Source organism: Citrus sinensis, chromosome 5 (genome assembly GCF_022201045.2).
Source record: "Citrus sinensis cultivar Valencia sweet orange chromosome 5, DVS_A1.0, whole genome shotgun sequence".
Taxonomy (NCBI): domain Eukaryota; kingdom Viridiplantae; phylum Streptophyta; class Magnoliopsida; order Sapindales; family Rutaceae; genus Citrus; species Citrus sinensis.
Genome location: NC_068560.1, coordinates 19,670,919 through 19,690,815, shown reverse-complemented (window position 1 = coordinate 19,690,815; position 19,897 = coordinate 19,670,919). Strand labels below are relative to the sequence as shown.

At 32.3% G+C, this 19,897-nt stretch overlaps 2 protein-coding genes across 2 annotated transcripts; both read right to left on the bottom strand.

The window, feature by feature from the left end:
* Positions 1 to 324: 324 nt before the first annotated feature.
* LOC102612734 (phosphoribulokinase, chloroplastic) lies at positions 325 to 4,196 on the bottom strand. Its single transcript, XM_006471390.3, has 5 exons — positions 3,257 to 4,196; positions 1,546 to 1,630; positions 1,366 to 1,450; positions 922 to 1,166; positions 325 to 808 (listed from the first exon to the last, which is right to left on the bottom strand). Exons 1-5 carry the CDS (start codon positions 3,808 to 3,810, stop codon positions 560 to 562), a joined length of 1,218 nt encoding a protein of 405 aa, XP_006471453.2. The 5' UTR covers positions 3,811 to 4,196; the 3' UTR covers positions 325 to 559.
* Positions 4,197 to 8,058: 3,862 nt separating this feature from the next.
* On the bottom strand, positions 8,059 to 13,343 carry LOC102612432 (secretory carrier-associated membrane protein 4). The gene is made up of 12 exons (XM_006471389.4): positions 13,078 to 13,343; positions 12,193 to 12,306; positions 12,035 to 12,097; positions 11,858 to 11,891; positions 11,648 to 11,770; positions 11,324 to 11,386; positions 11,125 to 11,218; positions 10,028 to 10,073; positions 9,865 to 9,932; positions 9,519 to 9,567; positions 8,584 to 8,649; positions 8,059 to 8,370 (listed from the first exon to the last, which is right to left on the bottom strand). The coding sequence occupies exons 1-12, from the start codon at positions 13,132 to 13,134 to the stop codon at positions 8,332 to 8,334; spliced, it is 816 nt and encodes a 271-aa protein (XP_006471452.2). The 5' UTR covers positions 13,135 to 13,343; the 3' UTR covers positions 8,059 to 8,331.
* Between the last annotated feature and the right edge of the window lie 6,554 nt (positions 13,344 to 19,897).

Sequence of the window (19,897 nt, the reverse complement as noted above, 5' to 3'; positions counted from 1 at the left end):
ATGCCCATTTACAACACTAAATGAAGCGTGTCTTAAAAAATTTTCAATGATCCTTAATTTCACATTAATAGATGCCGATAATTTGGATCACTGTCTGTTCCCCTTAAAATTGTGGAATATTTTAAAATTGTAATACATTATGCAAAGAAGATATAATATAAGCAGCACTATTTTTGAACTATAATATTAATATCCCTTCAACGCGGGTTTTCTTTGCGCTTTCTCGAATCCCAAGTTAACTTGGCATTCTTTTCTAGTGTCTGGGAAATAGATTTATTATACTGATTGAAAGAGACGAAGAGTATAATTCGAAGACACTCCAACTTAATGCCTATGAGCACTTCTTGATTGAATTTCTTCTCTGCTTTTGCATCTCTATATTGAGTTATTAACAAAGTGTTCATAGATTACAACATGAAATAAATACATACATAGGAGTATCTTACGAGGAAAATGCTGGCCTAGCACTCAACTGAAACAAGAAAAGGGACTCGGAAAAGAATAGATGGATTTTTGGCAACTTATCTGTGTTGCCTTGTTTAATATTACAAGGCAGTGTTTAAGCTTTCGCTTCTACCGGAGCCGCAGCCTTGCTGGTGATGATTTGTTCGTAGAGATCCCTAATCTTTAATCCAACTATAGTTTGGAAGAGACCGGTTCCGTTGTTGCTGCCAGGGAAATCGGCATGCTTCAACATTTGCTGGGTGACTTCTCCATAGAACTTGGTTGATAAGTTGCTTAGATGGCTTTCGACATAAATTAGCTCATCTAACCTGTCAAATTTCCCATCCATTTCCAAAATCGAGACCTAAGAAGATGAACATACAAAACACAATAGCTCATTAATTAGCATCACTTGTTATCACAAAGAAAATCCACCCAATTAAAATCTGAGTTTATAGATTACTGAGAAATAATTACCTCATGGCCAAAGTAAGCGTCAGGGCCATAAGAGAATTTGATGCCGGGGTAAGAACATGTAAGCTTCCTTCCGCAAGGTATCCATTCGATTGTTGATCCTTCATCAAACAGATAAACCGGGCTGAAGTGCTTCACTCCTTCTTTCATGATCAACCTAACTCTCAAAACCTTTCCTTCATTATCGTCCGGAATCAGTTGGGTTGGTAACACTTCAATCACTGCATCAGCATATTGCTTTTGTGGATCTGCACCAACAATTGCAAAAACAAAACATTGGTTATTTTCCTTTTGTGATAGCAAATATTAAAGAGCCACTGTAGACAAAGATGATACATCGAGATTTTAACGCATGACCATTTAATTGAGTATTTGACAAGAAAACTTAAATGTAACAATCCAACATTAGTATTTAGTCAAGTCTAACATGACTATACGAAGGTTTACCAATATAGGCATCAAAATCTGGCTTTCGGGCTTCAATACTAGCCTTGATGCTCTCAAGACTGTGTCCTCGCTCTGTCATGTCTCTCTGCATTGATTGCCACATGTTTAGAACTTACAATATGTACAAAATCATAAATACGTGCTACGTGTTATTGTTAATTAAATTTAGAGAGTAGTTACCTGAATTTTCCATGCAAATTTAACCTCATTGCTAATGTCCAAATAGATACTAAAGTCCAAGAGCTCTCTCACCCGAGCATCATACCTACATATTTGTTTCGCATTTATGGTTAATTTTGTTGAATTTACAAAATGCTTTTACTTTCTGGTGATAACTAAAAGCATATTGTTGAAAGCAATAAAAACAAATAGATGAGCCAAGCTCAAAAACATATAAATGCAGAGGAAATGGGGTTAATAACAAGGCTGGTCATACTGCAATATTTTCCCGCAGTCACCCTTTTCATTAATAAATCCCTTTAAAATTTTAAAAATTCATATTATTATTTTTGAAAATTATCAACCATCCACCCGTTTTTTCACCGCTTTTTAAAAATACACAAATCTTTTATTTTTTTGCAACGCTCCACTTGAAGTTAACATTTTTTTCATTGGTCCACTCTCGTTATAACACCATCATAACTTTACTGACATCATAAGGGTAAAATTGTCATTTCACAATGACACAGTGGTAGATAGGTGCAAAAAAATATAACTTTAAGTGGAGTTCAGTAAAAAAAAATTAAAAATTATGTATTTTTGAAAAAATACGAAAATACAGGTGGACGGTGGATAATTTATCTTTTACATTTGAAGGTAAAAAAGTCATTTAAATAATATTCCGTTAGTTTTCTTAACGGTCTCCAAACGAAAGTGAAAAGGTGAAAAGAAATGTAACTTCAGGTGGATTCCAAAAAAAAAAATTGTGTATTTTTGAAAAAGTAAAAAAAAAAAAAAACAGATGGACGGTAGATAATTTTCCTTACTTTTTTGTAAATTCACCCCATTTACGCCAAAATTACTCCTAACATTTTAGTTATACATTTTTTTTTCGTGTGTTGAATTCCAATAATTATAAACCATAATCAAGCCAAACCAAGCATTAAAATAATAATAATAATAATTACTTAATAAAGTTGTCACTGCAAAATAAAAATAAAAATAGTAATAATAAAAAATGGTGGAAATATTGCCACCCTTGCAACAGAAATTGAATGGGCCAACGAATCATTAAGGCCCATCTCGGAAGTGAAACAGACAATTACGGACTTCCACAGGCTATTGAATGGGCCGAAGAATCATAAATCTTAAAGAGCTTACATCATTAAAGCCCCTTAAATTTTCATATTTTGATTAGAAAAGTTAATTTGTCATATCTTATTAAATATGTCATTACCACCAAACTTTACCCCCCTTTTAATACGGTGGGCGACAAACAAACTCACAAAAGTACACACAAAAGTTTAGGAATCAATTAAAAAAAATACATGCGGTCGAAAATTAATAAATAAATATGATCCACAAGACGAAAGATATTTTTGTTTGGTTTAATTAAAAATTGAAAAAAATCAAAAGACATAATTAAAATACTAAAAAAACAAGTCTTTCAAGTCATTCACGATTCTTATAAATGGACAGAATAAAGGAATCCATCTAGTTTTTTAAAGAGATTAAAAACACCACCCGTAAGAAAAGAAACAAGTCAATACCTTAATAAATAATTTAGATTCTGAGTTGAACTGAATTGTATTGTCCCAGGTATACTTATATTAATACAAGATTAAATTTTAATTGTTTACTATTTCTTATTTTATAACCACCCCTCAATATATTATAAATACTCACACAAAACTCAGCACCGTACTGAATTCAAAGCTAAAATTTGACTTACATTGGGTGCAAGCCTTCAATGACAAGGATCTTGGGGGGCTTGATGAGCTCGGGGGGGTCCAAGAGACCGGTGACATGATTGTAAATGGGCTTTTCAACAGACACTCCATCTTTCATAGCCTTAACCTGTTCATACATAAGATCAAAATTGTTGGCTCTAGGATCAAGTGCAGTGACACCCTTTTCTTTTCTTCCAGTTCTGTCAAGCGAGTGATAATCATCTAAGCAAATCACAGTGGTGGTGTCGCTGATGAGAGTGTTTGAGTCAGGGTTGCCGCCCTTTGGTGGCTCTGCTGCTCCACCAAAGACGCTTGTTAGTCTCCTCATGAACGTGCTCTTGCCACACCCCGAGTCTGCCGCCAGACCAATCACAATTGTCTGTGAGTCACCTGCTGAGCATGTTATCACAAGACATCCTCTCTGCTTGCTGCTGATGCTGCTGCTGCTGCTTCTCTTGTTGTAAAAAACCGCTAGTTGTCTTTGGTTGTTGAAAAAACCCAAGTGGGATTTTGTTGGCGAGTAAAGAGAGCATGGTGAGTTGAGGGAAATGGCCATTTTCTTTCTTTTTTTTTTTTTGGCTCGGTGAGGGATGCTGCTGCTAGAGCAGAAATGAACGTTTTAGGATTCTTTCAGCTAAATTCTGAAATGAGACATGAAAATGATGAGATGGGATACCTTTTGGAATCTTATTTAGATTTTTAAGAGGAAAATTTTGGAGCACAAGTATATATAATTGAAAGGACAAAAATCATGGGATGAAAGAAAACAGATGGCAGTTTGGAAAGCAAGCAGTTTTACTTGCTGTCATGGAAGAGTGATGTGTTATTTGTTTTAGTTTTATGGGTTTCTGTGAGTACCCTTTGGTTTGGACAAATTTTGGAGGTGATGTTAAAAGGAGAGAAAAGAAGGGGCAGTGAATGGGATTAAGTGATTATGGGAGGGGGTGTAAGTGTCATTTTATATAACTTAGCTACCTCAGAAAATGCAAAAATAATGATTGAAAAAGAGGGGGGATGGAATTGTTGATGAGATGATGAGGTAATGGCATGGCATTTGTGATAAACAAAGGGATGGAGAAGCGTGGTGGTGATTTGTTGCAGTTTTGGATATGTGGGGCGACACGTGGCACAAGGGTGGCGGCTGTTTGGAGATTAGGAGTTTGGGGTGTGGAGTGGAGGAGAGATATGAAGATGGTAAATTGTACGCAGTCCAATTCAATCTTTGGACTATACAATACACTTGTTAGAAAGTATGGCTGAGTGTGCTTAATCTCACAATCTATAAGTTGGACTTCTTTCATTTTCATTGAGGTATGAGGACCACAATCTTCTAATTCCTTCAGTTGTAACTCATAAGTAATTAATTGTTGAGGGTATCAATTCAAGTTTTTATAGTAATTTTTTTCTTTTTTAAAAAATATAAGAGAAAAAACTAATTTTATTTTTTTAAAAAAAATTGTTGACGGAAGTAGATTTTTTAGAAGGTTTAGGTAGACTCTGAATTTTACTATAAAATTATATATAGTTCAAATTATAATAATTTGTATACTGTAACAATTCAATTTTGAAACTTATAATAAATAGTGTTTAAAATATATTTTTAAACACGTCTTGCTCACAGACGTGTGCCGGCCTCCCGGGCACGTGGGCAACGCATATAAGGATAGGCAAAACGACATCAAGCTTGTGCCGTTTTGGAGAAGCTTTAAGTAACACGCGTGTGGCGCGTGTTTCAGGTGGTCAAAGTTAGAATTGGCCGGAGGAATCTGGACAACTTGCCAAAACTCAGAAACTGCCTCTGTAGAGGCTGATCAACACATCTTGCTCACAGATGCATTTAAGAGAGCTGATAGAGAGTTAGAGAGCGAAATACATGATCCACGGTGGAAGTAGGCACCTCTGTGCAGTGATTTTTAAATAATCACAAATGTACCCCAATTAATATGGCACTAATTATTAGTAACTGGTGATTGACTTTAATCAATTATCATTAGTGTTAAAATTTAATAACAGATGTTAATGGATAGTATAACTGAATAAAATATCACATTAATTTAATACAAAGTATTTTAAAAAATAAATAAAATTATTTAATGGAAAAATATTCATCGTCCACTTTTTTTTTTAATTTTTTTAAAAATACACAATTCTTTTTTTTTAGAATCCACCTAAAATTACATTTTGTTTCACTTTTCCACTTCCGTTTGGAATCCGTTAAGAAAACTAACAGAAACTTAAAAAAATGATCATTTTACCCCCCAAAACGAAAATCACAATTTCACCCTAAAAATTATCAAAAATAATTAGATTAAATCCAATTACTTTCCCCATCGGTCAATAAAGAAATTAATTCCACAACCATCAAATGCAAGGTTTGTTTTTTAAATATATCTGTAATTAGAATGCTAAATTATAATATTAGTATTAAAAATAGCTCAATCTCGCAAACCATCAATTGAATTTAAGATAAGTAGAGTTTTATCATTCATTGAGTTATAATCTCTAGTAGTTAATATTTATTTGTACTTCATTGACGTACCAATAATGATATTCATTATTAAATCTGATTATTTTTTTGTATTTTTTAGAGTGAAATTGTAATTTTAGTTTGGGGGTAAAATTGTTATTTTTTAAAATTTCCGTTAGTTTTCTTAACAGATTCCAAACGAAAGTGAAAAAGTAAAACAAAATGTAACTTTAGGTGGATTTTAACAAAAAAAAATGTGTATTTTTTAAAAAAAATTAAAAAAAAATGGGTGGACTGTGGATATTTTCCCTTATTTAATTAATAGAATATGGTGTATCATTTGAAGAATCCTTCATTAAGAAGTTATTCTTTACAATAATAATAATAAGGGAAATTATCATTCATATACCTTATATTTGCTATGTTATAAAAAATACTACAACACTTTGAGGGTGTATCAATCGTCCACCCTTAGTTGACAAAATATATCAGTCGACCACCAAACCGTTAGTTGCCGTTTGAAAGTTAACGGAATTACAGTAAATTGATTATTTTACCCTTAAAGATTATTACTTGTATACCCTTAAATTCTCTTTTTATCACTTGTATACCCTTAAATTATCACTTGTATCATATGAAAAGACTAAATTACTCTTCTGACGTCATCATATTTAAACGACAACTAACGGTTTGGTGGTCAGCTGATACATTTTGTCAACTTATGGTAGACGATTGATACATCTTCAAAGTGTTGTAATATTTTTTATAATAGAGTAAATTAAGGGTATACAAATGATAATTTTCCTAATAATAATAACAATAAATAAATAAATAAAAGTTAACTAATAGTATGTTTCAGCTTTATTGAGGTTTTAATTCAGAGTCATGGAAACAATCATTGGCTATCAACATTAATTGTAAATTAATCTAAATATTTGCCAGACTTAAAAACTTTGACTCGTGTACGCTCAGAATTTAGTAGAAGCCTATCAATTCTAAACATCCACTCAATTAAATGATCTATGCTCTCACAGTTTAAGTACTTTTTGTTTCAAATTTTTCGTGATATTAATGATGCCTGAGATTCTAATAATTAAAGTCCTAACTTAATTCTTAATTATTATATATTATTTACATATTAAATAATAAATTTTATAATTAGAACTTAATTATCGGAATCCCTAACATTACTCTTGTAATATTCTATTTATCTTATTAATCAAACAAAATAGTGATGAAAATCAAAGCCAAATAAAGTAACAGCTTATATTTTCAACCAGTCAGCATTTACTACTATAATAATTTTCTTTGGACAGTCTCCACTATGTGTGGGTGCTTCTAGGTTCCTAAGCAATGCTTAAAATAAATAAATAAATAAATTATACTAACTTCTGGTAATATTTTTTTTTTCCTTTCTTGATTTATTGGAGGAGAAAGAGTTCCGTGGTCAAAGTGAATTATTTTTTCATTTGAATATTGGTTGATAAAACAACTACAAAAACAGCTATAGAATGCTTTAAAACAGTCGAATAAATTGCGGCGGTGCAAAAGACTCGGTTTCTTGAATTACCTAGTATCAATTATAAAATAATCTTTTTAAGTTGACCACGTTGACGGCATTATTCCCTCAATATTTTATTAAACGAATGATGCGTTTTTACTGCCCTTTCAAAAGTCACTACACTAATCTCGTATTTACTGGTCCGTAATTGGAATAGATTGAAATCAAAGTAGGTTGGAATAAAAATCATAACAAATTATTTATTTAACTGCAAGAATTACAATCAAAAAGAATAAATTGTATTATTATTGATATATTTATTTTATCTTATGATCAAACCACATTATTATACATTATTAAAATAACAAATTAATTATTATCATTATTGATTATAATAATAATTGTGATAATTATTATTGTTGTTGTGATTTTGATTGTTATGTTAGTATTATTATTAACAATAATTATTTTAAATAAATAATAATAACAACAACAATAATTTTAATAATAATGAAAATTAAAAAAAAATCAATTATTGTAATTGGTGTTCGGCAACCGAAAAAAAGAAAGAAAATGGGAAGACTGAAAGAGGGAAGACGAAGGGAGAGAAAATAAGAGGGTAAAAGATTATAATAAAGAAATTATAAAAAAAAATGACTGAATTATTCTCAACCTGTGAACCCAATCATCATCTATTCATCTGGATTATAAAACATGATCGGTTTCTTTCTTAATTATAAAGTAAATATTGTATCTTTGTATCATGCTTAGTTATCGTATCATTTCAAACACTCCAAAAATTTCAGGGACTTCATTAATGAGTTTGGAAAATCATATTATATATCGAAAGCAAATCACGTATTTGATATATAAAAATGGTATAAAAGTTCCTAGAACACATATTTAGCAAACTTATTGTATCAACTACTCGTACAGTCTTTCACCTAGAAGAAAATGAGTAAAAAGAACAAAGGATTGAAGGAAAAAAACCATATAACTAACGGGACAAAGAAATAATGAACATAAATCGAAGGTGGAAGAATATATTAAACAACCCTCCAAAGCAGCAAGCAGTGCTAAAATTTCAAACTCGAAAAAAGACCCCAGCATCATGTCTCACTTGTTCCCCTGAAAAACATGTAAATTTTCTGCACAACAGAAGGGGAAAAAAAGGAGAAATCAATCAAATGATAGACAGAATTTGAAAAAACCAAAATAGCATGCATGAAATTGAGCAGCAAGCTAGTGGTGCTTATAAAGTTATAATTAGATAAAATACACGTGCAGTAGTTAATAGCTCCATATAGAATCTTTCTAGGTGCGTTGAAGGACTAACTGAAATCAATGAACTTTTCTCTAACCTGAATAACCCATAAGCTTAGAAGAGACTCCAAGACGAACAAGCCAAATCCAATCATGTAAAAGATCTGCATGAAAACCAGAATTGTCCGTTATTCAAGTATTAACATTAGAAGAAACTAATTTTCAAAGCATCATCCATATGATACTAAATCATCCAGAACCAGAAAAAGTAACATTAAAACAGTTAAAAAGCCACCGTATAATACAATAGATTCTACATAATAGCCTTACATCAAGTCCTGGAAGAATCAAGTCCATAGAAATTGAGATTCTCTAATTCCTCCAAATAAAAGAATTGGAGCAAGAACGACAAGCAAAAGAGCATCTTGCAATATGGTAATAATTTCGTATTTCTATGACAAACTGATCTTCCTCTCAATGAAGGTTTAACGTTTACATTCCTTGATAGGTCAAAGCCATTAGAGATCTCAACTCATATTGAATGTGAGAAGCACCACAACAAAGCTTACTGACGAAAAAAATGTATCATAGTAATCCATAGGCAAATAATCCTCCTTTTATGTATGTATGACAACCCTTTCATCTTCAAATACAATTGTGAGACATTTCGAGTTTTCAACAGTGATTAACTAGTTTATCAGCTGAGTGATCCATTTATGTCCAATACTGCATGATGAAGTCTTGCAGACGCACAATGATGTCGTAAAGAAGATGATTGAGGTTACAATCCTTTTTGCAAATGGAATATAATTTACACCAATGATAGAACAAAAACAGATGACTATGGACAATAAAATTATATTCCTTTATACAGCTATATTTGACATGAAACCCAAAGAAAACTAGTATCAGTTGTATGAAATTTTCTTCAGAGGTATGCTACCAAAGTAGCCAGACAATGAGTAAATATGCTCAATACCCACTGTCAATTGCTAATAAAAGACATAAATGCAAGATGTATCACACAACTTACCCCAGCCAATAGAGAATCAGAAATGACATCAATTGCCGCTAGGATACCCCTGCAATGGAAACAAAAGGAATCTGTAAACAGATAAAATAGAAGTGGACAAAAACAGGAAATGGCTTCAAACGTTTTCAGCAGCAAGGTCAGCAATCATGATTCTAGGACACAGGGAGACCAAAGCCCAATAAAAATCCACAAAACTATTATAGTTTTCCCATAATTTCAATCTAATAAAAGCTAAATTTTATACTCTGCCACAGGGGCCAAAAAAAAAAATCCAAGCCAAATTTACAATGGTTAACGCCATGGTTCTTAGAACTGAGAGAGAAAATTAAAAAACTAAGATACTTACGTCAATGACTTCCCATGGAAGACAACAGGAGGAGCAATAGCCGCAAAGATACAAAAACCGATGTGGATCTGCACGATACAACTCAGTCAGCAAAGGAAAGAAAAAGATGATACTAATCATGAGAATGATTCATCAGTAATCATGATAGATTTATGGAATTTACCAAGTAGAACAGGAAAAACCAGCTGAACTTCAATGCACTATCCGTCCTGCAATTTCAGACAGGCTTAGCTGATTGAATACATGATTCTCATGCTAACAACATTTTCAAAGGTTAAATACACATTATCCAAGCATTTTTTTTTTCTAACTATATTCACAACAGTGTCACTATATATTGCTCCCTCTCACCAGTTAACGGACATGCGTTTTACCACCCAATGAAATGATCATCCAAAAATTAAAAAAGAAACATTTAACTGGGAGAACAAACCATATAAACAGGAAAAATCAAAATATAAAATGTTCAAGTGACACAGTTAAATAGACTGGCAATTTGGGCGAGGTTTTAGCATGGACAGCTTTCCACACACCACCAACAGTTAAATAAAAAAAATCAAAATAATAACAAAAACAATAGCAGAAAAATAAATATCTCAGAGTCAAGAAGTTACACTTGACAATATAGGCTTTTGCATGAGGCTTTAAATTACTTAAATGACAATTTAGATTGTCAGCAGCTTGCTCCATATCCCTATGCCTAACCTATGGAACCAAGAAAGGCATTTTCATGCCAGTTAAATTTTGTTTTCACCGTCCATCAGACACAGTGGTGAGGTTATCTTTGTTTATACATTGTCTTAGATAATGAATTTTCATGTGGTCACTGACCCCTTTTCTGAAATACAAGGTGCAGAGCAGAGTACATGATGCGGTAACTTTAGAAGCAATAGATCCACTGACCAAGAGGTGCCTAATAGTTCTAAGTTATATATACTTTCGTCATCCATATAAAGAACAAGCACATTACAGGACTTATAAAGAGGTCATGCAATGAAGTAACATTATCCAGTTAAATAGCCAAAATATTTTTAAAATAAATGAAACAATAAAACAATTGATCTTCTCTCTCCTAGGTCCAAATGCTAAGAGAAATATACAACTCTTTCCATTGGACAATCCTTGTCGTATCAACGAATTGCATCTAAGAGAATATGTTTTATGCTTAACATAACGTTCTTATCCAGTCAATCACATGTATATCGACATTATTTGGTTGGCCTTAGATAAAATTTAAGAATATAACATCACAATACTTACCTCATTGCTCGATAAAGAGGCCTGTACCAAAGAACATATGACATAGGCACTCCAAGCAAAGCATAAATTGTTGCAAGGAAAAAGATTTTGACACCTACAAGTTGCCAATCTTGTCAGAAGTTTCAAGTTCCATAATAGTTCTAAAACCTAACACATAGTCCTTAAAACTCAAAACCACGACCATGAAAGAAGAGCTTACCTCCGCCTTTAATCCAACAGACAATCACGGCAATTACATTGAATACAAGACAGAGAACTATACCTGCAATGACAGGGTCAAACGTATGTAGAATTGCCATAAAGTAAAACCGAAAAAGCAAAGCAACAAAAATCTGTTTACATATTTTGCAACATAAACGAAACAATTGTCCTATAGAAGAAACTCAATGTCATGCCTCATCATTTAAGCAAGCACCAACATTGGTAAGTAAAGACAAAAACACACTTCTAGCAAAATATGACTAGAAACTTTTCACATTAATAGTTTGAAAACATAAAAGTAGATAAAGTTCAGCATCCATACCTAACCAACTAGCAAAAGCAAGATACTGCAGCCTTTGAGCATGAATTGGTATCTCCTTCGATACGTCATGATGAATAATTGGAAAAAAAGGTGGCCAATTTCTATCGTCTGTGGGAATGCCAGCTGATGTGCACCATCAAAAGAATATCAGGGAGCAGATAAAAGAGAAACTACTAAGACAGCAAAATGATTATGGTCTCAATTACTAACCTTTGGCAATAGCCTCTTCTCTTCGTTTTATTTCCTGGATTTAAACAAATAAAAAGTAAGTAAGACAACTACACAAAAGCCAAATGTAACTGAGTCACTGTAGCTATGAACGAGAGTAGAAAATGTAACATTGAAGGGAATAAAGCAAGCCTTTAATGAGAGATGAACAAAATTAACCTTTTCCCTCCTTTTAAGATCTGCTTCCCATGATGCAAGCTCTCTCTCTTTTTTCTTAGGCTCCTGCACCGATCAAAAAATCAAAAAAATACAATGAGATAAGAAGACCTAATTCACCTAGGAAAACAAATATGCACTGGAAGCAGGGAAGTCATTACATTCATATTATCTAGTGGAATATCAACTGTTGCCCCATATTTCTGTCCAAATCCAATAGGTTCAGATGTCACAGAAGGAACCTGTGACCTTGATGCGGGAGCAGCCGGGCCATTCTACAAGACAACCCAATAAGTGACACAAAGTAGCAGAAACGTAACAAATAAAACAGAAAAAAATCCTTCGTAAATGAAACTTCTATAGTATTGAATTGCCAAAAAAAAAAAAGAGTATCTTTACTATTAGTAACCTAACCACAGCATTTTAAACTGGCAGAATTGCAGCAACCCATAATGACCCAGTAATCAAATAATATATTGGTATACACACATTTGCATGTAATCATTACGTTATCTACTTATCAAAATGCAAGCATCATCTATCAATATCACATATATGCCATCTCAATTCACTGGATTTTCATTCATCACTTGCGTCAATCCACCTTCCAGAAGCAAGATTCAAGTTCCACAATTTACTAACCACATCACATATAAAGCCACCTCATTTGAACTTTTTTCTATCCATCCGCATTTCGAAGTACAGCAACTTGATATCATTACTTCATTATATCCTATTATCAGCACGAAAAAAATATATATATAAAAAATAATGAACTTATTCACGAACTATCACTGAACTAATTTTGTTTCCTAGAAAATGAAAATTTTCAAGTTTACATAAGCTACCAAATATTTGTCCAAATCACAATTTAAAAAATTCCCTACAATTTATCATCAAGGCTTACAAAGTTAGGATTTTAGATCCGGATCAAAATCCATTTCCGACAATACGCCCAATAAATAAACAAATTTAAAAAAAAAGAACAATGATGAGCACAGATCTGGAGAAGGGGCAAAAAAGGGAGAGAGAGAAATTGAAATTACCGAAAATGGATTGACCTCTTCTTCATCGAAGGGATTTGGGTCGTGGTGGCGATTCATTGATTCGTGTTTTTTTTTTCTTTTTTTGGTTTTTTTTCTCTCTTTCAGATCCCTAAATTTTGCACCTAACTTCGCAAATTCACTAACACTACTATTAGTTGCTGCTGGTGCTGTGCGGTGCTGTGCTTTCAGCCTTCAGCGTTCACCTTTTTATCTTCGCTTGTACACTACGCGGGATATCAGTTGTAAAGGTATCGTCATTACTTCGTTTGCCACTAGAATTTTGAATTATTACGTTTAAACCTAAGGAAAATTGGTGGGTAAAAATTTAATTAAGATCCTTATTCTTTGTATTGAATACATAAAAATCCCCAATACTTATAAATTCATCACAGAAGTCACACTATTTGACATTTGGTTTTAGGAAATCCGACGTCTAAAGGTGTTAATAAATACAGTTAAGTTCCAAACACTTCTGAAATCATCACTTGAACCCTGAATAGGTGGACATCAATTAACGTGATTTAGAAAAATCATTTTAGAAGCTGCACGTATACAATTAGAGTTGACAACTTTTTTGTATTACTTGCTAACCCAATGAGAAATAATAAATTTGAATTAATTAAAATTGATATAAATATTAAATGGAACATGTATGCACCTACTCAATAACTAAATTGGATTCAGGTTTAGAGTAATGTTCGACATAAAAACTCATTTATGATATGATTAATGATTTAATTAATTATATTATATTGATTCTTTTTTATTTAATAAAGCTTTGTTATACTTTTTAGATAATCTAATATCTTTTTTTTATGTGTTTAGTTAACTGTATTGCATTATATTACATTAGTTATGTTATACTATGGTGCATTACATTAATCTATGACGCAATACTATGTTTGGTATAATATAGATTGTATTATTTATAATAATATTTTACAATATTTTTTATGTTAATATTAATGTCATTTAGAATTAAAAATAATTTAATATTTCATTTTTAGTTATATTAATTAAGTATACCATGCTCATTTGCCAAACACACCCTTTTGTTATAGTTTAAACATAAAATTAATTACATATTGTTAAGTAAATAAAAGCACTAGCTCGGCCATACTACTATTTTCGCCCCGGCATGAATCACCTCAGCCAAATGGTACGAGCAGAACACGGGGACAAATATGAGCCGACCAAAGACGAGTACCAACCAGGGGAGTACACCTACGAGAGGTATATATCGAGCTGATACCTATCCCCCGAAAAAGTGGGAACACGATCCCACAGAATCACGGTAGTTGCGCTTTTCCCAGAACCATTGCGAGAGACGCGAGATCTCACGTTTGCCCATAATGTAGCAGTTAGAGTCCCATGAGGGGCTGCCACCACCCGAAAAAGAAGGGATGAAGGCTAAACGGGAACGTGGGACAGCGGCTATAAAAGAAGAAGAAATCGATGAAGAAGGGAGAGAAAAACTAAGAGAAGGGAAAACTCTGCCAAATTGTATCCAAACACTTTTCAATACCGAGAGTGAGCCAATTCTAAACAATTATTTGAACCTTAATTGTACCGTTTTCCCATAGACACCTTGTGCTAACTTAGGTATCAGAGGGTTTACGCCGGCAAAACCACCGGCGTCTCTGATCTACTTTTGTGAACGCAGGCTTAGTGAGAGAAAGAGGGACAATTCCAACTTCAGTGGCTGGAGCAATCGTTGAAGCAAGAAAGAATTGATATCTTCATTATTGATAACGTGAACGTTGGTGTAAAAATCTGGTCGGGCAAAGGGCGAGCCGATTTCAGCATCAACACATATGTTAAATGAGCATTTAAAAAAAATTAAAATTATGCTGAATGGATAATAGGATTATCAGACACAATAGTAATTAATTGGATCAGATTATGATTAAAGTTTTTTTAATTAATAAATTAGTTGATTAAGATAAAAGGGTAATTTTTAAAAACCTCTCTTTAGGTTTGGGCTTGTTGCAAGTAGATAGCGAAAATCTATTTATTTGTAAATAACTCTTACCGTCAGTTAATTTTTACATTGACCGTTAGTTAACTGTGCAAAGACAATATTGTCCTTAACAACAGTTTGTAAACTAACATAACTAAAAAAAAAACTAAAATTGTTGGCGCGAAAAGTACAAACCCTATTTTTTGACAATTTTATCCCCGTCAATTCCAAAGATTTATAATATCATAGGTAAAGATTCTAACTATTTTATTTTCAAGTTTTTAATTTTATCTTTCCTGTAGAAACTTTAAGGAAATATCAATAATTTAAAGAGGGTTTTTCAAGTTTTTAATTTTATCTTTCTTGTAGGAACTTTAAGGAAATATCAATAATTTAAAGAGGATTTTTCAAGTTTTTTATTTTATCTTTCTTGTAGGAACTTTAAGGAAATATCAATAATTTAAAGAGGAAAAAATAGCTAACAATTTCAGTTTTTTTTAATTATGTCAGTCTACAAACAGTTGTTAAGGGTAATATTATATTTGCACAGTCAACTAACGGTCAATGTAAAAATTAAGTGACGGTAGGAAGTTTTTTTAGAAAAAAACAGATTCTCGCCATCTACTTGCAACAAGTGCAAACCCCAGGGGAGGTTTTTAAAAATTACCCTCAGATAAAACAAACCATTTTAACGGTGGAACCTAAGTCAATTAAGGAAAACATTTGGTATCTACGTGTTATTTTGCCCAGAAATCAAATAATAATAAGTTATCAGTTTGCTTGGGTCAGTCAGGTGGTTGTACGCGACAGTGCCACCATACGTGAATCAGCCATTGCAGAAATGCCACGTCAGTTGGCGAATTGCTGAGGTGACACGCTTCGATTAATAGGGTTGTACGATAAACGGATAAAGGATCAGATACTGTTTTCGGATTTTCCATTTTTAGATGAAAGTTCATTATGTTACTTTAAAAAAAAAATTATGTGTGAGAATTAATTGATTAAAAATTATATTAATAAAAAAAGCAATTATATTAGTCAATCTTTTGAACTTATAATTGGATCCAGATTTAAGATTGGCAATAGGATAAAATAGGATGGGATTTGTCAATTCCAATCTCGTCTCCGGTATTCAAATGGAATAAAAACAAATCTCATTTACTTTTTTTTTTTTGGATAAAAATTTACTCTAGTCCCGTTCCATTTCATTATCATGAACAATTTCAAATATAAATAAATAAATTCTAACTTTTTTCTTTTAAGGATCATTATAATTTAATATAACTAAATTCTTCAATAAATACAAAATAGAATAATCAAATAATAATTTTATTTTAAATATATGCATATTCGAATATAATTTTATACTAATATTTTTTAATTGCATATTTACTTCTATTGTACATACATTAATATTAAGACTTACTTACGATTCAAAAACTATAAATTTAAATAGTAATAAACTTCAGTCATGTTAAACTATAAATTAATAATTTAACATAACATCATTGGATTAGGAAATTGACAGAAAATCATGGAGCCTGCTAGCAAACCAAACCCAAACCTCCCGCAGTCAATTAATCTTCAAATTATTGAACAAGTATTTTTGAACCGAAACAACTTAAATTATTGTTAATTAACTTGTCCTTAAATTAATCAATTTATTTTATGTTATAATATATAAGACAAGTCCTAAGAGAGCTCCTCAATTTGGCCTAGCTATATCGGGATTTCATAGTGCATTTTTTTGTCTCTTTACACCAATAGATTCGTTCCCTCGCAAATTAATTATTAAAATACTCCAAGGAAATCGATTCATGTCAAACAATGTAAGATGAAATTTGAAATTAGATGAAACAAATGATGAGCATGAATTGTAGCAGAGCGTGAAGCTAAAATTGGCATTGCCGTAAAAGAGAGAAGACAAATAAGCTAAAAAGAATGATACCGATATACCTTCTTACTTATGAACAAACCGAGGCTTATATATACACATTAAACAAATTGAACTCTTGTAAGTGTCAGCACCAGCTGGCCATGCAAATATTAATTAATCACCGTTTTAATATCTAGCCAATTCGGCTCCTTCTTTAACTTCACTAAGCAACCTGCAAAATTGGTTCTAGTATTTGAATATGGCAGCGGCGGCAGCAGCCGAAAGAAAACATGAGGCTCTAAGAGATGATCAAGGAATGTCGGTATCAGAAGAAGATCAGGAAGCGAATGAAGACATGCCTGACGTACACGATGCTGCAGTGAAAATTGAGAGGGCCAAGGGGGCTTATATGGCCTACTCAGGGCTACAAGAAAAGCCATCGAAGCTTGAAATTTGGATGTGGTATTTGTACGAAATGTGCTCTCACTTCATTGTTACAACGGTTGTGCCAGTTGTTTTTCCCCTCATCATCAGTGAAATTGTGTCTAAAACTGATGATCATGATGATGATCAAGGTTGGGGACAAACCCCCAGAGGCATTGCTTGTGTGCTCAGAGAGATCAAACTGTAAGTTCGTTTTTCTAGCTACATCCATTATTGTTGATAAAAGTATATTGCTTTGTAGAACATTCAATCAAAATTGTATATATACAAAGTACATCAGTATAATTTGCTCTAAGAGTTGGTTTAAAGAACAAATTGATTGCATCATTCTTTCGAAGAATGGCAATCTTCCCTGCTTTGGGGTTTGGGTTTGAGGATTTTGGGTGCGTTTGGGATTGAGGTGCTGTAAGCTACAGCTGCTGTGAAAAAAAAATTATAATTATGAAATAAAAATTAATAATATATAGTAAATATAAATTTTAAATAATAATTTTGATAAAATTATTAAAGATATAATAAATTTTCTATTATACAAGTGAAAAATCATATTAACATAGTTTCCAAACTACAACAACTAATGTTTAACAGACGCTTTAGTGCTGTAACTTAAAAGTTATAACTGTCCAACCTCAATTTCAAACGCACAATTTATCAATCCCAAACCCGAACTCAAACTTGAAATATATTTTTTAAAATTTTAAAATTAAAATATATTTTAAATTCACCCAATTAAAAAAATATTTAATTTAATCAAATAATAAAAAAATGATAATGATAATGTTCATTTCTGCAGCATTTTAACATATAATATCAGTGTAAATAAAAAAATTAAAACAAATTTAGCTATCGCTTTCAGTTTCTTAAATGGTTCAAAAGCTGACAATATAATTGATGCTTTTTGTAATTTTCCAGGTTCTAATTATGATTATCAGCTTAATTAATAATGTTAAAGTAGATTTTGCTAATTATGTTTTTAGAGGAATTCGGCTCAATATACTTGTCTGGGTAATGAGTAATTTTCCAGCTAAAGAAATTGGAAATATTTAATTGGCTACTGATGTGACATTTAAGCACTTAGTAGTTACCTGTATCGTTAAACTCTATCACTATAAATTCTTTATCAGTAAAAATTTTTGGGATGCTCTGTATTCTCTCTTCATAATTTGTGAAGAAACAGAAAAAAGAAAAAAAAGTTAAATATTTATACTTTGAAAACGAAAACAACTTTTGAGCAAGTTTTCTTCACTTTCTATATTCCTTCAAAGGCATTTAACAGAAAATTATAGTTCATGCACTTTATTGTTTTTTTTTTTTTAATGTACAAACTGATGTATTAGTGTTTTATGGTTCATTTTTGCTATTAATTTGGTCGTTTATAATTTTTTTCTCAAATCTATATATTCAAAATTATTAATTCTATTGAAGGACCCGAATATTTAAAATTAATAATATTTTTGAAAAACATAAACAGGAATTGGGTCTCCATTTTAATCTCCACCCCCATTTGATGATTATCGGCAATATACCTATACTACCGCCAATTAAAATTTTTTGGGTATAGGGCAGGTTTAGGGGGGCGCTTTCGAGTTTAGGGATATGATCCCCGCCCCATTGCCATCCTCAATTCTTTGCACAAAAAGAGTAAAATGTAGAAGATGTAATTATGCATATTTAATTACATTAAGGGAGAATAAATTTCTCATTCTTCTTAAAATGTAATTTTACCATTTGGGTCAAAATATCAACCGGAGAAAATATTGTTTAAGGGTACATAAATGTAAAATTTTCATATACAAAATGATTATACCAAGAGTTTTACTAATTATGGTATTAAAAATTTATTAGAACCCAAAAAGTGAAAACAACTTATTAGTGGGAACAAACTGTCATTCATTATTTCATTTTTCCTTAATTAAATTATTAGATAAACTCTTATGCCTTATTAATTATTACTAAAACTTGAGTGACCGCTGGCACAAAGCGCATTTATGACTAGCCTAACTACACCTAGGGCCAATATGAATGTCTCCATGTTCAGCATGATAAAGTAGTTTTCATATATTGCAGGTATGATCGACTCACGCACACATCAATATCAAAGAACAATCTGAATCTCTCAGCAATGGAATGGACCTCAATTTCATGGGCTATAGGCCTGATTCTGGCTAGTCCCTTGCTTGGCTTGATCTCCAAGCAACTTGATCATGGCTACAACCCACAACTCATTGCTGGAGCTGCAACAACCATCGGTTCCCTCTTTTGTCTCCCCGTTGGCTTCATAAAAACACCATACATCTTCCCATTTTATATTGCAGCCATTGTTGCATCATACATTGTTGCTTCAGCCTCCCACACTTGCCAACTTGGCCTTATGGTTCGCGGCTACACTGGACCGACACTTAAACTTAGCCAATTCCCTACTAGAAGAGGCGTCTCTGGCTGGTTCTCGGTATACGCCACTGCTGCTGGTGGCTTAGGCTCTGCCATTTTCTCTGCTTTCACTTACCATATGCTTAGGAACAAAAAGGACCCATATGACA